At 51.8% G+C, this 23851-nt stretch overlaps 1 protein-coding gene across 1 annotated transcript in view; it reads left to right on the top strand.

Annotated features, from left to right (window-relative positions):
- The first annotated feature begins 4889 nt into the window (after positions 1-4889).
- Positions 4890-23851, top strand: part of ANTXRL (ANTXR like) — a 40266-nt gene continuing 21304 nt past the window's right edge. Inside the window, exons 1-12 of the mRNA XM_030798435.1 lie at positions 4890-5137; positions 9087-9158; positions 10800-10871; positions 12738-12819; positions 12958-12991; positions 13992-14068; positions 14146-14214; positions 14576-14656; positions 14747-14807; positions 19466-19564; positions 21726-21795; positions 22322-22400. Coding sequence (XP_030654295.1) covers positions 4890-5137; positions 9087-9158; positions 10800-10871; positions 12738-12819; positions 12958-12991; positions 13992-14068; positions 14146-14214; positions 14576-14656; positions 14747-14807; positions 19466-19564; positions 21726-21795; positions 22322-22400 — 1044 coding nt within the window. The remainder of the gene's footprint in view (positions 5138-9086; positions 9159-10799; positions 10872-12737; positions 12820-12957; positions 12992-13991; positions 14069-14145; positions 14215-14575; positions 14657-14746; positions 14808-19465; positions 19565-21725; positions 21796-22321; positions 22401-23851) is intronic.

Genomic DNA, 23851 nt, shown 5'->3' with positions numbered 1-23851 from the left:
GGCACTGGGCAGAGTTGGAAGGGCTCCTCATGTCTAGGGCCCCAGATGGGAAGGCTTGAGCAGCCTGACGTGACTTGACGGATTGGGCACTGGAATTATCTGGAGGCTGCCCCACTCACAGGTGTGGCTCCTGGGCAGGAGGGCCCAAAAGCTGGGCTCAGCTGGGACTGTGAATGGAGACCCTGCATGTAGCCTCCCTGTGTGACCTGGGCTTCCTCTCATCATGGCAGCTTCAGGGTGCTTGGGCTTTTACAGGTGGCCCAGAGCTCCAAGATTGAGTATTTCCAGTGAGCAAGGCAGAAATTGTAGAGCCTTTTATGATATCACCTTGGAAGTCACACAGTGTCACTTCCACTGTTCTCTATTGGTCCAAGCAGTCACAGCTGCCAAGAGTCAATGGGAGAGAACACAGGCCCCCTCTCTAGGACAGGAGTGTGGACAAGTTCACATCCCAGTGTCAAAACTACTGTATGACCAACGCTTTGAATGGCAGAGACTTTACAGTGTGTGGAAAAACGTGGGCACTGATGATGGGATTCAAGTTGGACTCAGAAAAGTTAGACTGTGATAGTTAGAAATACCTTAATTTTATTTTCTTCATTTTTGTATGCAGAAGTGATATATGATTAAAAATTCTTCTTCAATAAGTCTAAAATAGATCTTTCAATGTATTTAACACAAAAATTACAAATGATAGCCAGGAAGGGTGGCTCATGCCTGTAATCTCAGCACTTTGGGAGGCTGAGGCCGGCAGATGACTTGAGGTCAGGATTTTGAGAGCTGCCTGGCCAGCATTGTGAAACCCCATCTCTACTAAAAATACAAAAATTAGCCAGGTGTAGTGGTGTACATCTGTAATCCCAACTACGCGGGAGGCTGAGGCAGAAAAATCACTTGAATCTGTGAGGCGGAGGTTGTAGATTGCAAGATTGTGCCATTGCATTCCAGCCTGTATGAGACTCTTTCTCAAAAAAAAAAAAAAAATTACAAGTGATAAAAAGCACTGGGTTAGTGGACTTTGGGGGGTTTTTGTCTTGCTTTGGAGTGGTGTTTAAAACAATGGATTATTTTAAATAAGTGGTATTTTAGAATCGGTAAAGTTGGTGTAATTCCTCCGAAAGCATATTAGGTTTTCTTGCTTCACATCCTTCATGACTCTTGGTAGTGCCATATTTTATATTTTTTGATTTCTAATTATGTTTTGATGTCTAATCAATAGACAAAAGTATTGTCTTAATTTGCAATTTCCTAATTACTAAAGGGTTGCTCATCTGTTCATATGATTTTGGGTCATTCCTGTTCTCTCCTTTTTGAAGTGCCTGCTCATGCCTGTGTGTCCATTCTCTGATTTGGGTGTTTATCTTTTGCATATTGATTCATTCGCATTCTTTAAATTCTGAATACTAATCCTTTATCAATTGTTGCAAATATCTTCTTGCATGGTGTGGCTTGTTTTTTCACTTTATTTGTTGTCTCTTAGTAAAGCAAAAGGTATTCATTTTAATCCAGTTGTTTGTCATTTTCTTTTTCTTTTGTTTTGTTGTTGTTGTTGGTGGTGGTGGTGGGGTTTTGTTTGTTTGTTTGCTTGCTTTGTTTTGTTTTGAGACAGAGTCTCTCTCTGTTGCCCAGGCTGGAGTGCAGTGGTGTGATCTTGGCTCACTGCAACCGCTGCCTCCTGGGTTCAAGCAATTCTCTGCCTCAGCCTCCCAAGTAGCTGGCATTACAAGCAACCCCCACCATGCCCAGCTAATTTTTGTACTTTTAGTAGAGATGGGGTTTCATCATCTTGGCCAGGCTTGTCTTGAACTCCTGACCTCGTGATCAACCCGCCTCGGCCTCCCAAAGTGCTTGTCATTTTCTTAAACTTTAAGATTTGCTCTGTTTTGTATCTTAAGAATTTCTTCCCTGTTAGAGGTGAAATACATTTTATTTTACAAGTTTTAAAGATTTGTCTTTCACATCGAAGTCTTGATTCTGCCTAGAATTAATTTATAAGTGTGATTTGTGCCAGATATTTGATTTCATTTTTTGCCATGAAGCTAACAAATTGTCCCAGCTCCATTTGTGGAAAATTCCATCTTTTCCCCATTGATCTTGTCACTACTTGTGTTTCAAGTTCCATATAGATGGCCGGGCGGTGGCTCACGCTTGTAATCTCAGCACTTTGGGAGGCCGAGGCGGGCGGATCATGAGGTAGGAGATCGAGACACGGTGAAACCCGTCTCTACTAAAATACAAAAAATTAGCCGGGCGTGGTGGGGGCGCCTGTAGTCCAGCTACTCGGAGAGGCTGAGGCAGGAGAATGGCGTGAACCGGGAGGCGGAGCTTGCAGTGAGCCGAGATTGCGCCACTGCACTCCAGCCGGGCGACAGAGCGAGACTCCGTCTCAAAAAAAAAAAAAAAAAAAAAAAGTTCCATATAGATTTGAATCTGTTTTTACTTATTTATTTATTTTGAGATGGAGTCTTTCTCTGTTGCCCAGGCTGTGTAGTGCAGTGGCACCATCTCAGCTTACTGTAACTTCTGCCTCCCAGGTTCAAGCGATTATAATGCCTCAGTCTCCCGAGTGGCTGGGATTACAGGCACTAGGATGTGCAGTGTTCCCTTGGGAATCTGGGATGGATACGTGGGAAAATGATATATACACATGAGAAATATAGTTTGTGCTTTTCAGATGATTAAATGGGGAGAGGGAAGGGGGTAACCAGAAGATAACCTAGACTCATCTGACACATACACAAAGTTCTTCACATACACACTGCGCCTGGCTAATTTTTGTATTTTTAGTACAGACTAGGTTTCGCCATGTTGGCCAGGCTGCCAATCTCTATCTATTGGCTTATATTGATAGCATCCATACCACATTATCTTAACGACTATATGGAGGAAGACTGTATTACTGTCCATCATTGTCCCTTTCCATTTAAGGGAAGGGCTGTGCTCCCTGCCATGTTTGTGGCAGGTTTTGATTGACCAATGGAATGTTAACAGAAGTAATGTGTGCCACTTCTGGACAGAAAATGTTTAAGAGTCTAGGTGTGACTCAGGTGGCCCCGACAGCCTGGTGCCTGAGCAACTAGGATGTGTGGCGTTCCCTTGGGAACCTGGGATGGATACGTGGGAGAATGATATATACACATGAGAAATATAGTTTGTGCTTTTCAGATGATTAAATGGGGAGAGGGAAGGGGGTAACCGGAAGATAACCTAGATTCATCTGACACATACAAAATATTAAAGTATGCTAAATATTAAAGTATGCAAAAATATTAAAAGTATGCAAAAATATTAAAGTATGCTAATACCAAGTGTCAAGAAGAATATGAAGCAAGATAGCTCAAATATGCTTTCGAAGGAAATATAGCGGGCTTCATTCATTCTGAAATACCCCTTATTTAAGATACTCCATTATATTAAATACAGTTCCAAAACAAAAGAAATCAAAGAATGAAAAACTAACCCAATACTTTTATCACTTGTAATTTGTATATTATGCATATTGAAAGATATATTTTAGACTTATTAGAGAACGATTTTTAATTGGATATCACTCTTGTGCATACAAAATAAAATAAAATTGATTAAGGTGTTTCTAACAGTCACAGTCTGACTTTTCTGAGTCCTGTTTGAATCTCACTCATCGGTGCCTACGTTTTTCTACACACTGTAACCTCTCTGCTATTCAAAGCATTGGTCATACAGCAGTTTTGACACTGGGATGTGAACTTGTCCACATTCTTGCCCTAGGGAGGGGGACTGTGTTCCCTCCCATTGACTCTTGGCAGCTGTGACTGCTTGGACCAATAGAGAACAGTGGAAGTGACACTGTGTGACTTCCAAGGTGATGTCATAAAAAGCTCTACAATTTCTGCCATGCTCACTGAAAATACTCACTCTTGGAGCTCTGGGCCACCTGTAAAAGCCCAAGCACCCCGAAGCTGCCATGCCGGGAGGAAGCCCAGGTCACACAGGGAGGCTACATGCAGGGTCTCCATTCACAGTCTCAGCTGAGCCCAGCTTTTGGGCCCTCCTGCCCAGGAGCCACACTTGTGAGTGGAGCAGCCTCCAGATAATTCCAGTGCCCAATCCTTCAAGTCATGTCAGGCTGCTCAAGCCTTCCCATCTGGGGCCCCAGACATGAGGAGCCCTCCTAACTCTGCCCTGAGTGCCTGATCCTCAGAACCTGTGAGCATAATAAAATGGGCCTGTTCTGTGTCTCTAAATGTAGGTGGTCTGTTACACAGCAGTAGAGAACCGGAATGTCCCTCATTCACAAAGACTCTGGCAACACCGCAGTTTCCATCTCCTTCCAGGTCTGCCATCTTCTGGGGGACTTCAGTGTCACACAAATAACCTCCCATTGCCAACACTCTGGCCTCCCAGTCTTGACCTCCTCACCCACAGCAATGTCCTCACCTAAGTCACCTGGGCTAACTCTTCCAGTGAACAAACGGCAGGGTCTAGTGGTTTTAAGGGACACTGTGAGGGCTGTTATAAGGGAAATGGAGGCTTCCTCTTGTAGCCCCTCCAAAGGTCCTGTGCCTCCCACTGGTGTTGTCAACATGCAGGATATTGGGAAGAGCTGCAGGTCACAAAGTCACCATGTCAACCTTCCTGTCAACCATAACAGGGAATTCTGTCCCCAGGGTGGGGGAAGGGCCAGGGAGGTAGCTGGAGGCAAGTCTCCCAGAACCAGCTACTGACCCTAGTCCCTGCGATCTGGGGAGGTACCTGGTGGAGGGCCACAGTGTGCACTGGTGAAAGGGCAGGAGGAGGGGTGTGGTCCCTGGGCATAAGGGGAGGCAGCAGAGAAGGGGCCTGTGCTCAGCCTCTCTGGGCCCTGGCACAGGCACCCAAGAGTGAGGTGGGGTCACAGGGACGGCCAGATAATGGGGAGCCATGGGCCCCGGGGGCCCTACTTCCTGATCTTCGTGCTGCTGCTGCTGCTTCCTCCACCGCTTTTTAGAGCAGGAAGCCTTCGGCACCATGGACCTGACTGGAGAATCTTTCACCGCCTGGCCCTGGGCTCCAAGAGGGCCCACCACCACCATGGCCCAGGATGGAGGCAGCACCGGCACCAGGGGCAAGCAGGTCACAGATGCCAGGGCTCATTTGACCTCTACTTCATCTTGGATAAGTGAGTGTCCCTTCCAGCTCTGGCCCTGGGTCACCCTCCGGAGCCACCACCTCTTTTTCACTAGGGACAGGATACCACCCAAGGAGATGCAAGCTTCTGCGTCACAGAAGCAGGGCCAACCCTTTGGTCAGACCAGACCTAGGCCTCCTGTTTTTCTGAGGCAGAAAGAATGCCCTGGCTGTCTTTTCCCTGGTGCTTCATCTCCTGGATAAGGAAAAAAGCCACCAAAGGAGTTATGGACGATTCTCTATCCCTCCATCAGCTGGGTCAGCATCCTCATCCTCACGCCGCTGCAACAGCTGATTGCTCAGACCTGCCTCTCAGCAGTTCTCAGAAGCTCACTGTGGATGTTTGGGGTTTCTGTGTTGTTTTGCTTGTTTGTTTTTTCATGCAAATAACTTCTATTTTACTGCGTCCCAGAGAGATTGCTTTGTTGCCTGTGTTGGGCATTCTAATGTCACTGCTTAGAGAAGGCCTTTGGTTGGCTGCTTCTAAGTGTTTCTTCTACAACTTGGAGAGCCACGTGATAGTTCCCGCACTTTCCGGAACAGTTTGGTCTGTTTCAGGGTGGCCCTGGGGAAGCCTGAAGGGAGAATTTGCAGGTCAGAGGCAGTGACAGAGGATGGGGATGAAGGGACCTGCCAGGCAAGGCGGAGCCACAGGCTAGAAACTCACAGGAACTGCAGAGGCCCTGATGCAATCCCAGACAGACTGGATGAGGAGGAATGCAGAGGGAGTGCCTAGAGTGGATGTAAAGGGAGCAGACAAAAGCAACCTTAATGAGTCTTCCTAACAAGGCTGGAGGTAAAGGGTATTACCCCATTCTAAGGAGGAGGCAATGAGCCAGGTCATGGCCAGGGAAAGACCCACCACAGCCTCCAGATAGACATCCACGGCACTGAATTGAAGCTCTGGATTTTGTGACTCCAAAGCCCATCCAAAGACCACACAGCTGGGCAGGACACTGAGAATCTTGCGGTAGTCCTCCAGGCAGAAACAACATCTACTGCCTGCAGGCAGACTCTTTGGTCATTCGTGTCCAGCTTATTCATGAGACTCATTATTCATTTGTTCATTCATTGGATTGAGCTGGAAGAAAATGAATCAGCCTCCCATGCGCTCCTATTCTTGGCCAGGTGACATTTGAGGGCTCTAAGTGGTAGTGACCCCTTGTATTTTTTGAGTAATTTTTTAATTGTGGGAAAACATGCATAACAAAAATTTACCATTTTTAAGTGTACGATTCAGCGGCATTAAGTACAGTCACAGTGTTGTGCAACCACCACCATCCATCTCCAGAAATGTTTCATCATTGCGTATTGAACCTCTATTCTCAGCCGGGAGCAGTAGCTCCCTCCTGTAATCCCAGCAATTTGGGAGCCAAGGCAAGAGGATTGCTTGAGTCTAGGAGTTCAAGATCAGCCTGGGAAACATGCAAAATCCTGTCTATACAAAACATACAAAAATTAGCCAGGCATGGTGATGTGTGCCTCCACTCCCAGCTACTCAGCCTGAGCTGAGGCAGGAGGATCGCCTGAGCCTGGGAGGTCAAGACTGCAGTGTGTCAAGATTACACCACTGCACTCCAGCCTAGGCAATAGAGTGAGACCCTGTCTCAAACCCCATCCCCACCAAAACCCAAAAAACCTCTATTCCCATTAAACGATAATTCCCCATTCCTCCCTTCCCCAAGCCCTAGTGACCTTTAGTGTATTTTCTCTATCTATGAGTTTGCCTATTGTAGGTACTTCATGTAAGGGGAGTCACACAATATAATCATACAAACATATAATATTTGGCCTTTTCTGTCTGACCTTTTTCACTTAGCATAGTGTTTTCAAGATTATCTCATGTTGTAGCATCCATCAGAATTTCATCCCTTTTATGGCTGAATAATATTTCTCTGTATGTATATGTACCACGTTTTGTTTATCTTTTTTTTTTTTTTTTTTGAGTTGGAGTCTCATTCTGCCACCAGGCTGGAGTTCAGTGGCGCAATCTCGGCTCACTGCAACCTCGGCCTCCCAGTTTCAAGCAATTCTCCCTGCTTCAGCCTCCTGAGGCGCTGGGACTACAGGGGCATGCCACCATGCCAGGCTAATTTTTGTATTTTTTAGTACAGACAGGGTTTCACCATATTGGACAGGCTGGTCTTGAACTCCTGACCTCGTGATCGCCCCCACCTTGGCCTTCCAAAGCACTGGGATTCCAAGCGTGAGCCACCGTGGCTGGCTTGTTTATCTTTTCATCCGTTGATGGACACTTGGGTTGCTTCTGCCATTTGGCTGTTGTGAATAATGCTGCTATGAACACTGGTGTACACATATCTCTTTGAGTCCCTGCTCTCACTTCTTTTTGGTATATACCTGGGAGTGGAATTGATGGATCCTATGGTGATCCTATGTTTAGCTTTCTGAGGAAATGCTAAGCTGTTTCCCACAGTGATTGCACCAGTTTGCATTCCCACCAACAAAAGTCTAACATTTGTTATTTTCTGGTTTTTGATAATAGTCACCCCAATGGGTGTGAAGTTGTATCTCCTTGCGGCTTTCATTGGCATTTCCCTAGTGACTAGTGATGTGGAGCATCTTTTCGTGTGCTTATTGGCCATTTGCATATCTTCTCTGAGGAAATGTCTTTTCAAATCCTTTGCCCATTTTTTTGTTGCATTTTTTTTGTTATTTCTTTTTTGTTGTTGTTGTAGGAGTTCTTTGTATATTCTGGATATTAATCCCTTATCAGGTATATGAGTTGTAAATATGTCCTCCCATTCTGCAGGTTATCTTTTCACTCCCTTGGTAGTGTCCTTTGATGCACAAAAGTTTTTAATCTGGATACAGTCTCAACTTTTCTATTTTTAATTTTGTTGCCTGTGTTTTTGGTGCCATATCCAAAAAAATCCCAAATCAAATGTCATAAAAGTTATGTTTTCTACTAAGAGTTTAAAAGTTTTAGCCTTTACATTTAGGTCTTTGACCCATTTTGAGTTAATTTCTGTAATGGTTTACAGAAGGGTTCAACTTCATTCTTTTGCACGTAGACATCCAATTTTCCCGGCACCATTTCTTGAAACTACTGTTCTTTCCCGCATTGAGTGTTCTTAGCACACTGGTTGGAAATCGTTTGACCGCAGACGTGGCAGGTTATTTCTGAGCTCTCTATTCTGTTCATTGCTCTACATGTCAGTCCTTATGTCAGTGCCATAATAGTTTAATTACTGTAGCTTTGTAATAAATTCTGAAATCAGGAAATGCGTATCCTCAATCTTGTTCTTCTTTTTCAGATTTTTTTTTTTTGTTATATGACTCATGTCTCTTGAAATTCCGCATGAAATTTAGTGCAAATTTTTTTATTTCTGCAAGAAAAATGCTGTAGAGATTTTGATACAGATTACATTGTTATCTTAACAATATTATTATTGCACCTTCTGATTCATAAGCACGCAATATCTTTCCATTTATTATGTCTTTAAATTCAGCAATGTTTTATGGCTTTCAGTATACATTTCTTTTGCTTCCTTGTTTAAATTTATTCTTAAGTATTTTGTTCTGTTTGATGCTATCATAAATGAAACTTTTTTGGTTGATTTTCCATATTTGGATTGTTCATTGGGGGCTTTTCCAACCAATACATTCTCTCCCATTTCCATTCTACCCAGTGCCCCACCTAACCTGATTAGCCACCTGGATGGCCAACAAAAGCCCCACATCCCAGGAAGCTCCTCAGTCCCAGGCAGATGGGGCTGGGTGGTCACCTTATGCTGACCACTCAGCTGGTGAAACTCATGACCTCAGATGATCCAGTGGCCACTGGGGGTGTACCCCAGCCTCAGCTGTGCTGGGGTCAGGAGAGCTTGTTAAGAGCCTGCTGGGAGGCTGGGGGCGGGGCAGACACTTGCCCATCAGAGAGGTGCACTCATCTCCCTGACCCACATCTCTTTTTGTTTTAGGTCTGGCAGCGTGAACAATAACTGGATTGACCTTTATATGTGGGTGGAGGAAACAGTGGCGAGGTTCCAAAGGTACAGATCTCCGCATGGCAGCCTCCCCTGAGCTGCAGAGAGCTTTTCCTCTGGAAGGCAGGCAGAGGGCACATCCCATCAGATGGGGTGGGCTTGGGAGTCCCTCAGTGGGGGACACAGAGCACAAGGTGGCATTCTGACACAGGAATGAGGCCAGCGCTCACTGGTTCCATGTGGTCTCAGCAGCCTTGGCTGGCTCCTGCCTGTGAGCCCGGATATATTGCAGGGGAGGCAGTTTGCCCTTGGGGACATCACACGCTGGGAAGGGACAATAGGCAGGGAAACCAGTGACTCAGTCCTGGAACTCTGGGTTACACAGTGCTGCGGCTTCAAGTAGAGGACAAAGAACTCACATGGAAGGTTAAAGGAAAAAGCAGGAATTCCTAAGGACAAAGTCAAGGGTGGCTTCCAAGGATGTGGGTCTTTGAACTGGTTCTTGCAGGATGGAAAAGACGGGACATGTGGTGGAGTGAGTGGTCTGACTTGGCTGGGAATGAGGTTAGCTCAGGCAGGGCTGGGAGAGGGCTGGGCAGGTCAGCCTGAGGCCAAAGCCACAGGGGCTCATTATGCCAGGCCAAGGAGCTGGGATTTCCTGCCGCGAGCCATAGAGAGCCAGAGAAGGCTCTTGAGCAGGGGAGTGGCATGATCAAGGTGGCACTTAAGGAAGAAAAGTCTGATGACTGTGGGTAAAATGAATGGGCAACAAGGGCAGGAGCCATGGGGAGCTCCGCTGGGGACGTATGGCAGCACTGTCGCCGAGGGCCACTGAGGGTCAGCCGGTAGGAAGGAGGGTCAGGGAGAGGAAAGGGAGGCTGTGTGCATGGCTGCCAATAGGGAGAGTCACTCCTCTGAGATGAAGGAGGAATGAGGGAGAGGAGGGGGAGGAGGGAATGGGGTGAAAAGGCAAAGAATTTTCCAGTAGGAGGGAGGCCAGCTGGGAGGGCTGCGTGTGCATCTCCCTGCCTGTTCATTATAAGGTATGTGTGTCTGTGTGTTTGTGTGCAGGTGCCTGTGTGTGGGTGCCGTGTGTGTGTGTTCATATGAGTGTGTGCATGTGTGGGTGCATGTGTGAGTGTGTGAGTGTGTATGCATGTGGGTGTGGGGTGTGTATGCTTGTGTGTGCCTGTGCGTGTGTGTGCATGTGTGTGCCTCTGAGTGTGTGCATGTGTGTGCGCGCATGTGCATGTGCCTGTGTGTGTGTGCATGTGTGCATGTGCGGGTGCATGTGTATGGGTGCTGTGTGTGTGTGTGCGCGTGTGTGTATGCATGTGTGTGGGTGTGTGTGGTGTGTGTGCACCTGTGTGTGTGCCTGTGTATGCATGTGTGTGTGCACCTGTGTGTGTGCGTGTGTGTGTGAGCGTGTGCCTGTGTGTGCCTGTGGGTGTGCATGTGTGTGCGTGTGCAAGTGTCTTTGGGGTGTTAGGAGTGTGGGGATGCAGTGAGTTGCTATCCTGACTCTCTTCTATGGAGCCCTTGTCTCCACAGGCCTCAGAGTCCTTCACTACATTTATCTCGCCTCCTTGTGTCCAGCAAGGGGCTCCAAAGCGGGAGAGTTGGGGTGGGAGGTGGGGAATTGGCCTCACCACCCTGGCTTCTGAGCCGGTGCCTCTGGCTTCTCACCAGCACATGATTCCTTCACAGCCCAAATATTCGGATGTGCTTCATCACCTACTCCACGGACGGCGAGACTGTCTTGCCACTCACCTCAGACAAGTGAGTGCTGCTTGGATCCCCCAAGGGAGGCCTGATGAGCTTGGCCAGAGGGAGCTCCAGGGAGCTGAGGGGCTCCCGGAGACCTTGGTTGGGAGCCTGACAGCACACGGGGCAGGCCGGTCAGGGCAACTCACAGTACCCACCTGAGCTTAGCCCCAGCTCCCCTGCATCCTCCTACCCATGGCTGCAAGGTTACCTGCAGGCCCCTGTGCTCCAGAAGTTCTCAGCCTCCCCCACTTCACGCTCCCCTGCCCTCTCTCTGCCCTGCCTCCTTCCCTGAAAGGTGGCTGTGAGGATTCCCCGGGTGCAGGGGCTGGCGGGGGGTGGGGTGTCCTGTGAACACACACTGTGCTGGCTGCTGCTCTGTGCCTGTTCCCCCTGCCCTGAGCAGTGCGGGAGGGAGACAGGATCAAAGCTGGTGGTGGGAGTAGTGGGGCTTTAGTGCAGGGATGCTGGCAGGCCCAGACTGGGGAGCCCCTGGGTGGGGTTCTGAGCTCCAGGGCAGGCTGGGAAAGTGCAGGGAGGCAGGAGGAACAAGCTCAGGCGGCTGGAGCCCAGGCCCAGCAGGGGGCACAGCAGAGTTCCTGTTTGGCCCGAGGTGAGGGCACTTCCAATGCACATGCCCGGAACTGGGCCCAGAGGAGATGAAGCACAGAAGAGAGGTGAGGACACTGAGGACTGGATGGGGGACTGGGCCCCACTTGCAGCTTCGAGGGAATACAGGGTAGAGGAGCTTGAGTCTGTGTGTCCTGCGCTGTGGGTTTGTCAGAGAGACTGGGTAGGTGTGAGGTGGTAAAAAGCAAGTCTATGGGGGAGGACTGTGGCGGGTGACCCAGATGGGGAGCGGGGTTCGGGCATGGCCAGAGAAAGGCCAGGCCGTGGCCTCTTCTGGGTATGGATGGGTCTGGCCTCCTCCCCTCCTGGGCTGGGCAGGGCAGGGCTCTTAGAGCTCCAGCCATGGCAGGGACACTCTGCCCGAGTGGGAAGCCATCCTTCAGGGTCCATGCTCTGCCCAGCCTTGCTGTGCAGGTTCAGCCTGTCACACTGGATTAGCCTGACCCTAAGTCCCTGGCCTGTCCCAGTCCTGCCACCAGAGCCAGTCCTGTCTGCCCCAGCCCATTCTGTCTGCTTTAACAGCAGCTGACAGGCCACATGCCCCGGCCAGTCCACAGATCAGTGTTCAGCCCCTGCATGCGCAGCCATCAGGGCTGCCTCTCCAGCCTTTGGTCTTTTTGTTTCAGGGGCACAGAAAGTCAAGGAGGCCAGGCCCTCTAACTAAGCAGATTTGCTACTTCCTGTATCAGGGTAAAGATAGAGCAGGAAACTGAGTCAGGGTCAGGGGTCTGGGGCTGTCGAGGCTGGGTGCAGGGCTGGGGGCTTAGCAGGATGACTTTTCCCAAATGCAGCCCTACCTGTTAAAGGACAGAGTGCCCAACACAAGAGAATCCTTGTTGGGGTTAGGATTTGGATTAGAGTTAGAATTAGAGTTAGGAATGTCAACCCCACAGTCAGTGGCTGACTCTCAGTTGCCCATCCCTGGTTCAGGGCTAGGAATGTCAGCCCCATTGCAGTTCCTGACTCATAGTTGCTCATCCATGGGAAACTCCCACTATCACCAGAGATGGTCCAAGCAGGGCCCTGGTGAACTTCCCCAGGCCTGCATTCTCTGTAACTGAGATGAGCTCAGAAAGGCTTGAAATCTCTGGTCAAAATCGCAATGAGGAATGAGCAGCACGAAGCCCCTGCTTGGCCCCCTCCTTCATGCAGGAGGCCTCGCACAAAGAACAGTGGCTCTCGGAGAGCTTGGGAGCTGATTTTTAACAGTCAATGTCTTTCCAGGTCAACCACCTTTTTTATTTTTTTCAGGAATAGAATAAAAAACGGTCTTGACCAGCTTCAGAAAATTGTGCCTGAAGGACACACATTCATGCAGGCAGGATTTAGAAAGGTATAGAACCCTTGATCTCCTAACTCTAACCCTAACCCTAACCCTAACCCTAACCCTAACCCTAACCCTAACCCACAAAATCTTAGAGCATCAGTGGGATCATCTCACTGTCCAGGCTCAATATTCATTTTCTTGCAGGCAATTCAACAGATCGAAAGTTTCAACTCCGGAAGTAAGCACCTGCCATCCCCATGGTGGTCACATAGAGGGAACAGAGCTGGGCGTGAGCCTCAGAGAGCTCGGTGTGCAGATTCTGCAAGGCCACACCTGCCCTGCCTCTTGGAGCAAGTTGCTCACCTGCTCTGAGCTCCAGGTCCTTCCCTGGTGCAATGAGCATAGTAAGCCCCCGCCCCATGGAGTTCTGAGAACTGTGTGGGATCCTGCGTGTGCATTTCTGGTGCTCATAACCCTGAGGTGCTTGTCCTCCAGCTGGGCTGTGTGAAAAGGAAAAGAGAAGAGCCAAGGGGTTTGCCCCCTTGCACACACCTTAGTCTTCCTCCTCCCTTCCATGTCTCTCCTCTGAGTGATTTGCATTCCCTGATCCTATCTCATATGACACAGAAGGCTGTCCAGGGCCCCCAACTTCTCTCCCCACTGTGTCGCTGCAGCTCTTGTCAGGAAAAGGCAGGGCTGGTGAGGAAAGGCATTGAGGTGGCTGTGGGGTCCCCTGCCCGGGTGCCACTGACCTGGAGTCCTGAAATCCTGGGCCCAGAGATGCTGGCAGGGCTGCCTGCAGGCTCTGTTCACAGCAAGACCCGGCCCCCTGGTAGCCTCCCTGAGCCTGTCTGTTATAGGAGGGCCCAGCAGCTCCTCTCCCTGCCCGTGGGACAGGCCTGTGGTTGTGGGGTCCTGGCTGGAGCTGCCCTCAGGCAGAGGTGGTGCAGGCCGCTAGTGGGTGAGGGTTCAGGCAGCCTGGTGGGAAAGACCCTGCCCCTCTCAGCCCCTCCACTGTAAAATGGGTGCTGGGCTGAGACCTCCCTCACTCTAGGGGGTCTCTGGGTGGCAGGTGCTTGGGTCTTGGCAGCCTCTCCTCTGGAGGATGAGGTGAGGGCACCTGGCCATGCCCTGGAGTGGGCAGCGCTGTGGGCCCAGCCACCTGCAGGGGTTCCGGAGCTTCTGGAGGTCACTCCTGGTGCCTTTGCTGAGCAGGCCACTGTTTGCTTCTTCTACAGACAAGGTTCCCACCATGATTATTGCTATGACCGATGGAGAACTGGTGGCACATGCATTTCAGGACACTCTCAGAGAAGTGAGTCCAGTTCATACTTACCAGCATTTTGCTCCATGTATTTTGATGACTAATACGCAATGCCTTCTTTCCCTTAGGCTCAAAAGGCTCGGAAACTGGGGGCCAACGTTTACACCCTGGGTGTGGCTGATTATAAGCTGGCCCAGGTAATTCCAAACAGGTAACCAGGCGCCACTTTCGAGCCTAGTGGGGAAAGGCATCCCAGGTGGCTTTCCCAGGGCCACCCCGAGGACGATTGTCTAAGCTGCCCCAAGTGAGTTGGGCCAACCCATGGCCACTGCAGAAGTGATTGACAGCGTGTTATATAAATCCCACCATGCCAGAGGGGAGGGTGGAAGAGCTCCCCGCTCCCCAAGAGTGGGCTGCTGGCTAGAGAAGGCTGCGACATTCAGAGCCTGACATTCTGCTGCCCCTAAAGCATGGGGGCAAGACACTGTCCCCTGGGCCGGGGGTCTGCTGCATCCTCACCTCCTGGCGGGGAGTCCGAGCCAGCTCTGCTCTCTGTAGATAACAGCAATTGCAGACAGCCCTGACCACGTGTTTGCAGTGGAGAATGGCTTCAAGGCCCTGAGAAGCACCATTGACGCCGTGAGTGGGCAGAGGTGAGGGGCTGGGGACCTGGCTCCTGTGGCCGGAAGCTCACTCTCCCTGCCCCACCCCACCCCTCCTGTGTTCCAGCTCACGTCAAAGGTCTGTCTTGACGTGACATCGGTGGAGCCTTCCTCTGAGTGTATAGGAGGTGAGAGCTGCGGAGGCCCTGCGGTTGCCAAAGGGTGGTGTGCATGAGTGCATGTGTGTATGGAGTGTGTGCATTTGTTTGGTATGTGTGGGGGAGGATGTGTGGGGAGTGTGTGAGTGTGGTGTGTGTATGTGGTGTGTATGTGTTTGGTGTGTGTGGTTTGTGCGTATGTAGTTTGTGTGGGTGCAGTATGTGTAGTATGTGTGGGAAGGTGTGTTGTGGGAGGCTTGATATGTGTGAATTCTGCAGGAGAGGGTAATATGTGGTCTGTGTGCTGTGGAAATGTGTGTGTGATTGTGTGGGGTGTGTATATGTGCTGTGTGTGTGGTGTGTAGGGGGTATGCATGAGTAATGCATCTATGTGTGTTGTATTGTGGGGTGTATGTTGTGTGGGAGCTGAGGTGCTGTGTAATATGTATGTGGGGGTGTGAGTGTGTGTAGGGGAGCATATATGCGTGTGTGTGTGGTGTATGTGCAGTGTGTGTGTGTGGCATGAGCGGGGGTCTTGTGGGAGTGTGTGGGAAGGTTGCCTGGTGTGTGGAAGGCTGCTGATGTGTGGGAAGGGTGTCTGGTATGCAGGTATGTGGTGTCCAGTGTGTGTTTGTGTCATACGGGGAGTTGGGAGTGTGTTGCTGATGTGTGTGGCATGTGTATGGGATGCGTGGTGTGTCTTTGGTATTTTTGTGTATGTGTGTTTGCTATTTATGTGTGTGTGTGGTTGTGGGTGTGTGTGCTTCAGGTGTGTGGTGTGTGGTGTGATGTGTGTGGTATGGGGTGGGTTGAGTGTGTTTGTGGTGCAGTGTGCATGGGTGGGTGGGTGTGGAGGTGTGGCCCACGTGGTTGTGAATGTGAGTGTCTATTGGTGTGGGGGTAATATGCGGGGGTGGTGGTGTGAGTACCTGTGTACAATTAGTGTGTTGTTACCTCACAGCAGTAAGTTTAACTCTAAAGCAAGAAAAGACATGTGTGAGAAGCTCTCAGTAAAACACTAGCAAATGGCATGGAGCAGCAGCTAACCCAGACCATGGGCCAGGAGCAGCCAGGGCTCCTCCCAGGAAGGCCAGGCAGGTGCAGGAGCTGAAATATCTGTGTAATTTACCACATCAACAAAACAGGAAACAGGAACCAAGCGGTTATCTCAGGGGATGAAGAACAAGAAGTAGGGGCGTCAACATCCCACATCGCCCTGTGAGCAGAAGGAAACCTCCACAGCCCGACAAAGGCGTCCACACAAACACCCTCGGCTCACCTCAGTCCCACAGGATCAATCCCAGTGCCTGTCCATGCTGTCTGGGACGTAGCAAGGATGCCCTCTTGTCAGCCGGGGTCCCAGCATGGGTGGTGACAGCCCTGTGTGGGGCTCTGTGATGCCTCTGTCTGTCCTGAGCTCTTTCTGTGCAGGCTGGGGGTCTGCATGGCCGGCAGTTGCACAACTGCGGCTGTTGGAGATGAAGGGAGCCCTGGGTGTCCTCCCTTCATCACAAGGGGACATTACGAGGCCCTTAGTAAGACCACGAGGCCTCCAGCAGCTGGGTTCTGGCCTCCCTGTTCCTCACTGCAGGGTGCCCTGGCAGTAGGCTGTGGGGACAGACACACCGTCCATGTCTGAGCTCTGCTCTCCATGGGCACACGACCAGGAGCAAATTGTCCAACGCCAGTGAGCTCCCGTGAACAGAAGTGCCTCCCATGAACAGAAAAAATGCTGTCAGGCCTGTTGTGAGTCCAAAGGCACTGGGCTGTGCAGGGACTGGCACAGGGCTGGGAGCTGGCAGGTCCCTGAAACAGGAGCTGCGCTGGCACTTCCATGATTGCTCCTGGGCTCTGTCCCCGACCCCGCCTCTCCCCGATGCAGAGCTGAGGGTAGGGGTGGAGTAGAGAGAGCTCCCCTTCCTCTTGGGGTCTCTTTCTGCTGCTCCTGATTTAAAGCCACTCAGCCTAGCAGCCAGTGTGACAGCTGTGCTCCTCTGATGATGTCCCCTGGACATGCACAGGCTGTGGCGTCTGAGCAGCCCTGTCAACCCCAGCTGAGGATGTGAGTCGTCACTCCTCCCTGGAGGCAGCTGAGTCGAGGTGGCAGATGCCCTCTGCCCACCAGCTCGGCCTTCTGCCTCTGCTCACGTGGCCCAGCAGTCATAGCCCTGACCTGTCAGCTGTCGGCTGAGTTGTGCAAAGCTGCCCCACATGGAGGGTGACAGTCACAGGAGGGAAAGGCCAAGGCAGGAGCCTGAAACCCAAATGCAACAGAATGATCCCTCTCAGCAGGCTGCCACCAAGAAGCCAGGAGGTCTCCAGGGAGCCCAGGAAGGAGGCCAGGGAGGGAGGCACACAGCCCAGACTCCCCCGTTCAGTCCTGGGCCTCCTGTCCAGCCTGGCAGAGGCCTCTGCTGGGCTCACTGCTCCAGGCCCATCCTGAGGCCATCCGCCACATATGGCTGGAGGGTTTTGACAGGCATCTCCCTCTCCAGCCTGGCAGGTGTCTGAGGCTCTTAGCAGGACCCCCAGGCCCTCCAGGGGCCACTCCCTGTTCTGGGCCCCTGTGCAGAGGTGGGACCAGGTGGAGCATAGGCACTCTGCAAGCCTTGCCTCACCTTGAAGGGCCGAGCCCACCTGCCCTTCACAGCCCTGTTCAAAGGGCATCTCATCCTGGAAGCCTTCCCTGATGACCAGCCCCTCTGACTCCTTGCAGCCCAAGGGCTTGGTCTGTCCCTCTCATCAGTCACTTGTCACCCAGGATGTATCATGACTTCTGGTTGTCTATGTCTAAGCATAATTTTCTTATTTAGTTCTTTGGTTTTCTTCCACCCTTTTATTGTTGAAATTTTCAAACCTGTAGGTGAGTGGAAAGGATTGTACAATGAACACAAACACACCTATATCCACCACTGGGATTTTACAATGAATGTTTGGCCATTTTCCTTTATCTCTCCCTCTCTCTCTCTCTCTTCATCCATCCATCTTGAAAAAAAAATGCTTGCTTGCAATACATAATCCTGACACAGCCCAGAATGTAATTTGCAATTACCCTGTCCATGGAGCTTTGGGACAGCCCTCAGCCCTGCTTAGAGTGGCCAAGTTGGGCTGACCAAGGTGCACAGGCCACAGGCCCAGTTGCTCCCTCCCGGGCACACACTGAGCCTAGTGTCTGGCTGGCCAGGGCTTTTTGGAAGCCTGAGTGGGGAAGATGTTGCCTGGCAGCATCAGATTGGGAAGCAGCTGCTGTCAGCTTTAGCTGTGGGAGAGGACCCCATGCTTGCCCTGAGGTGGCCCATGTCTAGTTGCTCAGCACAGGGCACCTAGATGGCCTTTCCTGCTCTCTCACAGCCTCGGTGCCCCCACCAGGCCCAGGGTTTTCTGAGGACAGCATAGTATCCATCAAGTGGGTGCCCACGAGGGCTGGGCTGGCACCTTGAGCAGGAGGAGCAGGCCAGGCCCAGCCGGCTGATGTCAGCAGTCAGTGCTGAGGGCCTTGAAGTGAGGTGGGCCTTGGAGCTCCTCATCTGAGGAGCATGGTTCCCTAGGTCCCAGGCAGGAGCTGACATGGAGAAACACAAACCCACTGAGGCCTGCATTTCCCATTTCCCAAGAAAGCTGCAAATCTACACATTTGTGGTTAATGTTCGGGCTTTCAACTGCAGTCTCCCATTTTAAAAGCCTCAGAAAGCATGTCGGTAGGCCTGCTTCACCCACAGCCCACCTTGAAGGTGTGATGCTGCAGGAAGGCAGGAAGCAGGGTTCACAGGAAGCTTTCCTTGGGTGCATGGACCGGGGGCACCCCAGGCATCAGCAGGGATTGGAATGCGCGGGGCCTGAGCCAGGAGGCAGGGGTGGAGGCCAATGCCCTTGGCAGCTGCAGACCTGCCGGAACCCTGGCTGGCTCCTGGGGCCAGCCCTCACCTGCCTGTGTCATCCCCTGTGGTGTTTGTCTCAGGGCAGGAGCCACAGTGGTGGAAGGACACACTCCCTGAGCCTCAGGATGGGTGCCCTGTGGTCCTTCCTGGTTCAGGAAGAGCAGGAGATGAGGAATCACCTATAGGTCTCTGGAATAGCAGCTAAAACGGCTTCTGTGATGGATTCCCTTGAGCAGGGTCCTAGGTGGCTCTCCTGCCCCACCTGAGTCCTGGCCCTGCCCCTGTGGATGTCCTGCCTGCCACAGGCACACAGAAAGACAGGGAAGAGAGACCCTGAATGTTCAGCAGCCCTGAAGGAGGCATCCAGGCCTGGGTGCCCAGCTGAGGCATGAGACATGGTGTCTTCAGGCAGCATTATGGCTCCGCTTATACCTTACATCAGGGAGGGCCTGGCTGAGTGCACGGCCTGCACACCTGGGGCTGAGGGAGCACCACAAATTTCAGGGCAGGAATAGCACTCTGAGCCTGCCCTGTGCAAGGACCAAGGCCTTTCCTGAGCGTGTTGGTTCAGGAATGGTAGGGAGAGGGCCCTTGAGTGTTCAAGGCCCAGATGCTTTCTCCTGGACCCTCGGTGACACCAGATGAAGATTTGACCCAGTGGACACATAGATGTTGGTTCAGACACATCTCCTTCCTTACAGGAGCCTCTGCGAATTCAGTTTTGGGGGAGGATCTCCGGGAACAGGGAGGTCAGAGGGGAGGCAGCCCCCTACTCTTCCTCACTCAACCTTTTGAATGTTGTCTTTGCAGAACCTTACCATGTGGTTATTCATGGAAATGGCTTTCAGAATCTAAAGAAACAGGATGAAGTTATTTGCAGATTTATCTTCAATGAAAGCACTATCATTGGTAAGTTGTCTCCTCGGTGCCTCTGAGTCACGTATTTCCCACACAATGCTGCCTTTCCCCACAGCCAGCCAAGCCTCCCAGCCCTTGCCAACCATTCCCTGTGGACCTTATGGGGTTAGAGGCCGACCCAGGTGATCTGCCTGCCCTACCAGGGCCTTCTGCCTCCCTGTGGTGGCAGCTCCTGGGAAAGGGGATACCCAGCCTACCTCCATAAAGGGCACTCAGCTGTCTCCTCTGTGGGCCTGTAGGTGTACTGGCTTCCCACCCTGGAGGTTACCATCTACCTCTCCATACACAGGCCAGCACCGACGTCTCGCAGCGGGGAGCCCATGCCACAGCTGTGAGCACCTGCGTAGATGGCCATTCTGCTCCTGGTTGATGGCTTATCCAGGAGTAAAAGGAAGCTTATTTTTTAGAATAATTGAGAACAACCTTTAAACCTACTTTCACTATTAGGAAGATATCCCTGGAAAATGTCCCTGGAGTGTTGGCCACCACTGAACACGCCTCCCTTGCACCACACACTAGATGGCAGCGTGCCTTCCCTGGTGGCTGATGCCAGCCTGGAGGTGCAGGTCAGGGAGAGGCTTCCCTCTGTCCTGAATCTGTCCCTGCAGGGCAGCAGGGGCAGAGCCTGGTTCTGGCTTCTGGAAGCGCCTGTATGCGATTTTTGACAACCGAAATAACAAACAGAGAGAGTGTCTCTAAACAGAAGTGCTATTTATTCAGGAACAGGACATTGCAATGGACAACACATGCCAGAGTAAACTGTGCATTTTTAGGGAGGTGAAAAAAAAAACAGAGAAAGGCTTTTAAAGGAAAATGAGGAGGATGCCATAATTGTTTTGAAATCATCCTTGGCAAAAAGGTCAATACAATGGGTTCTGCCAGTCTTAGGTTGGCCATGCAGTTGATGGGCCTTTGGAAGCTGGGGGCTCCTGGCAGCCGAGCCCAGTGGGTAGAGAGCTGTAGCCAGGCCAGCAGGCAGGTGCAGCAGGGCTCACGCCCTCCCCCACACTTCAGGAGGCATGAAAAGGGCATGGGCTCAGGAGTGAGAATGTTCCATGTCTACACCTTACGGAACTCTCCTGAGCCCACCACGCTCCCACAAAAATGAATAAATACATAAATAAACAAAAATTGGAAAACAAAATTACAGACTTAAAAAAAAACCCAGTTACCTCCTCAGACTTCCCCATCTTGGTAAATGGTGTCACTGTCCACCTGGTTGTTCTGGTCAAACACTCAAATGTCATCTTTGACTCCTCTGAGGTTCCTCTTCACATCCATCCCACCAGCAAGTCCTGTTGCCTCCATGTGCGAAATATATCCTGGATCTGCCCAACCTGGACAGATTCACTGCACAAGAAATAAAACCCCAACCCCTTTCCAGGGCCCACGAGGCCCTGCCCCCTGTCCTGGGTCACCTCTTTCCCTCCTTGACAAGGTCAGCAAGTCACTGCCCAGAGCATTGGCACATGCCACTCTCTCAGCCCCAAGCACGCTTACCTGGGATCTTTGTCTGGCTGGCTCCTCATCTTTTTAATCTCAGCTGGAATGTCACCTCTTCAGAGGTAATTTATCATTCATGGAAGTTTACAATACTATACAAAATAGCAAGAACTGTACTATCAACTTAAAGAAGCCATCACCTACTTTCAGTAATTCTCAACCTGCCCCCACCTGCTTTCCTTGGTACCCTTACTACAGAGTATTTTGAAGCAAATCCCTGGCCTTGCATCATTTCATGTTCCTCTAGACCAGAAATTGTGGCTCTACAAGATAGGAGAAGTCACGCATAATGAAGTGGCTGTCCCTTCCCCTCTAGTCCCCTCACCTCCTGTGGTCATGGACATCACAGCACATTGCACTCTCTGTCATCTGTTTTGTCCTGTTTTTTATTTTGTTTTCTGTGTCCCATGCAATCCCTAAAGGTGAGTCTGTGAGAGCAGACACTGTGCCTGCCTGTTCCTGTTACACAACAGAGCGCTGCACAGGGCCTGGGTGTGGCGGGTGCTTGCAGGGGTCTGTGCAGTAGGAAGGCAGAGCCCAGATGCTGGTCCTGGGCCACAGGGTCAGCCCTGCATCCTGAGGACAGACGTGGGGAGGAACAGTGGACAGACAGGTGCATTGACATTCTTCTCATGTCATTTTCTTTTAGATGAAAAGCCAACCAGTATCGACAATAATTCCATGAATTGCCCTGGGCCAAAACTAGAAAAACCTGGAGAGTAAGTGCCCCTGGCAGGAGGCCCTAGAGAGCAAGAGACCAGGGAGTCAGGGCTGGGCACCGTGAGGTGTACAGAATGTGGATGCCCCCCCTCTGCTGGGGCAGCACATGTCTGTGGCTGGGCAAAGAGCACCCTCCTCCCCACGTCCCTTGCTAGTGGCCCCCAAGGTATTCAGGGATCTGCAGTGTCCTAGGGTCTGTGAGGAGGGCAGGATGCAGGATATGATTGCCAGAGGAATGGCACCTTTGCTCCAGGTTGCCTCTCAGAGTGAAGCCAACAGACTGTAAATACAGAAGAGCTGGGATGGTGACACCAAGCAGCGGTCCCTGGTCGTTTAGGACATGTTCACAATGGCATGAGACCCCATGCAGAGCCCCTCACTGCCTGACCCACTTACCCTTTGGTCATCATTGCTGAGTTTACCTTCAAGTGTTTGGGGAATGACCTCTCATTACTCATGCTGTCCAAGGGCAAGAACTGCATCTCTCCGGGCTGGCTCTGACCATCTGCATTTTCTGTGCTTTAGGGAGTACTCTATTGAAGTCAGCTTGAACAAAGGCAAAACATTCTTCAAGAGCAATGTCAGCATCACCAGCACCACATGTGTGAGTACCAGCATGGGGCTGCAAACACGTATGGGGACTGTCCAGAGCCTCTGCACTAGAAGGACATATACCATGGGGAGCACAGAAAGGGCAGACAGTTCCCAGGCAGTCCCAGAAAGTCACATGTGCAGCAGGCACCTGAGGCTGCTCCAAGCTGGCTTCCAGACGGTGCAGGTGGGTGAGGCTGGGAGATTGTCTGCCAGGAGCCAGAGTCCAGCACCTCTAGGCCAGGACCTCAGGCCCAGGAGTTCTGGAGGATTCCACACACTGCCATCAGGGTGTGTGTGTGCTGCTGAACTGGTGCCCCAGATGCTGATCTGGTCCTGAACCTGCTCATGACCCTGGCCCCTGAGCCTGCCTGGTGGTCACTTGCTATCATTTCCTAGATGCCTTCAGCCCCCTTTCTGCCTCTCCTCCTTGCTCAGGCCCCTGAGATGACCCTCTCTGCTCCCTCGCCAAGCCCTGCAGTATGTTCCTTCCTGCTGCTGAAGGGGAGGCTCTCAGGCACTCGGACCCGAGCTCAGCTCCAAGAAGCCCCTGGGAATGGAGGTGCTGTGCCCCCGGTGCCTGCTCTTCAGAGCTCCACATCTTTGGGCAGTTTGGCCCAGGGCCGCATAGGCAGGAGGATGTGCTGGAGGGACGGGCGGGAGGCCTGAGCCCACTCCACCGCCTTGTACCCAGTCTCAGTTGTGAGGACACACCAGTGTTGAGAGTCCTCCCTCTGGGTCTACCCTTGCCTGTCCCTGCACATCCACGCATGGATCTGCAGGCTGAATGCACACATTCCCCATCAGGAATCTACCCACTGACAGCCCGACTGTGACAGGCACATCAGGAGCAGCCCTGGGGCTCCCACCTTGCCAGCGGCCTTCATGCTCAGCCTCAGTGGTTCCTTTCCTTCAGCCAGCCAGGTTCCCAGCACAGATCCCCTCCCCTCCCCTCCCCTCTCCCCCCTCTCCCCTCCCCCCTCCCCTCTCCCCCTCTCCTCCCCTCCCCTCTCCCCCTCTCCTCCCCTCCCCTCTCCCCCCTCTCCCCCTCTCCTCCCCTCCCCTCTCCCCCTCTCCTCCCCTCCCCTCTCCCCCTCTCCTCCCCTCCCCTCTCCCCCTCTCCTCCCCTCCCCTCTCCCCCTCCCCTCCCCCTCCTCCCCTCTCTAGACTTCTCTTAAGTAGAGCTCTGGATCTGGGGAAGGCCTGAGCAGCCTGCGTTCCCACGGATGCCGCCCAAGTTTCCCTTATTGTGAAGAACACCCAGAGAAGTGTTCCCGTTGCTTACACCCCATGTGGCCCTGGTTCTGAGCCAGGACTTGGAGCTCTCTAAATCTCACAAGTGCCCCCAGGGAGGGCGGCTCGTTTCCTTTGGTGTGGAGGCTGAGGCTCAGAGCAGTGCGTGGATGTGCCCACAGTGCAGAGCCTGGAAGTGGGGAGAGAGGCTGTGGGGGATGGACCCGGGTC

This window comes from Nomascus leucogenys, chromosome 18 (assembly GCF_006542625.1).
Source record: "Nomascus leucogenys isolate Asia chromosome 18, Asia_NLE_v1, whole genome shotgun sequence".
Taxonomy (NCBI): domain Eukaryota; kingdom Metazoa; phylum Chordata; class Mammalia; order Primates; family Hylobatidae; genus Nomascus; species Nomascus leucogenys.
This window is presented reverse-complemented; position numbering and strand designations above follow the sequence as displayed.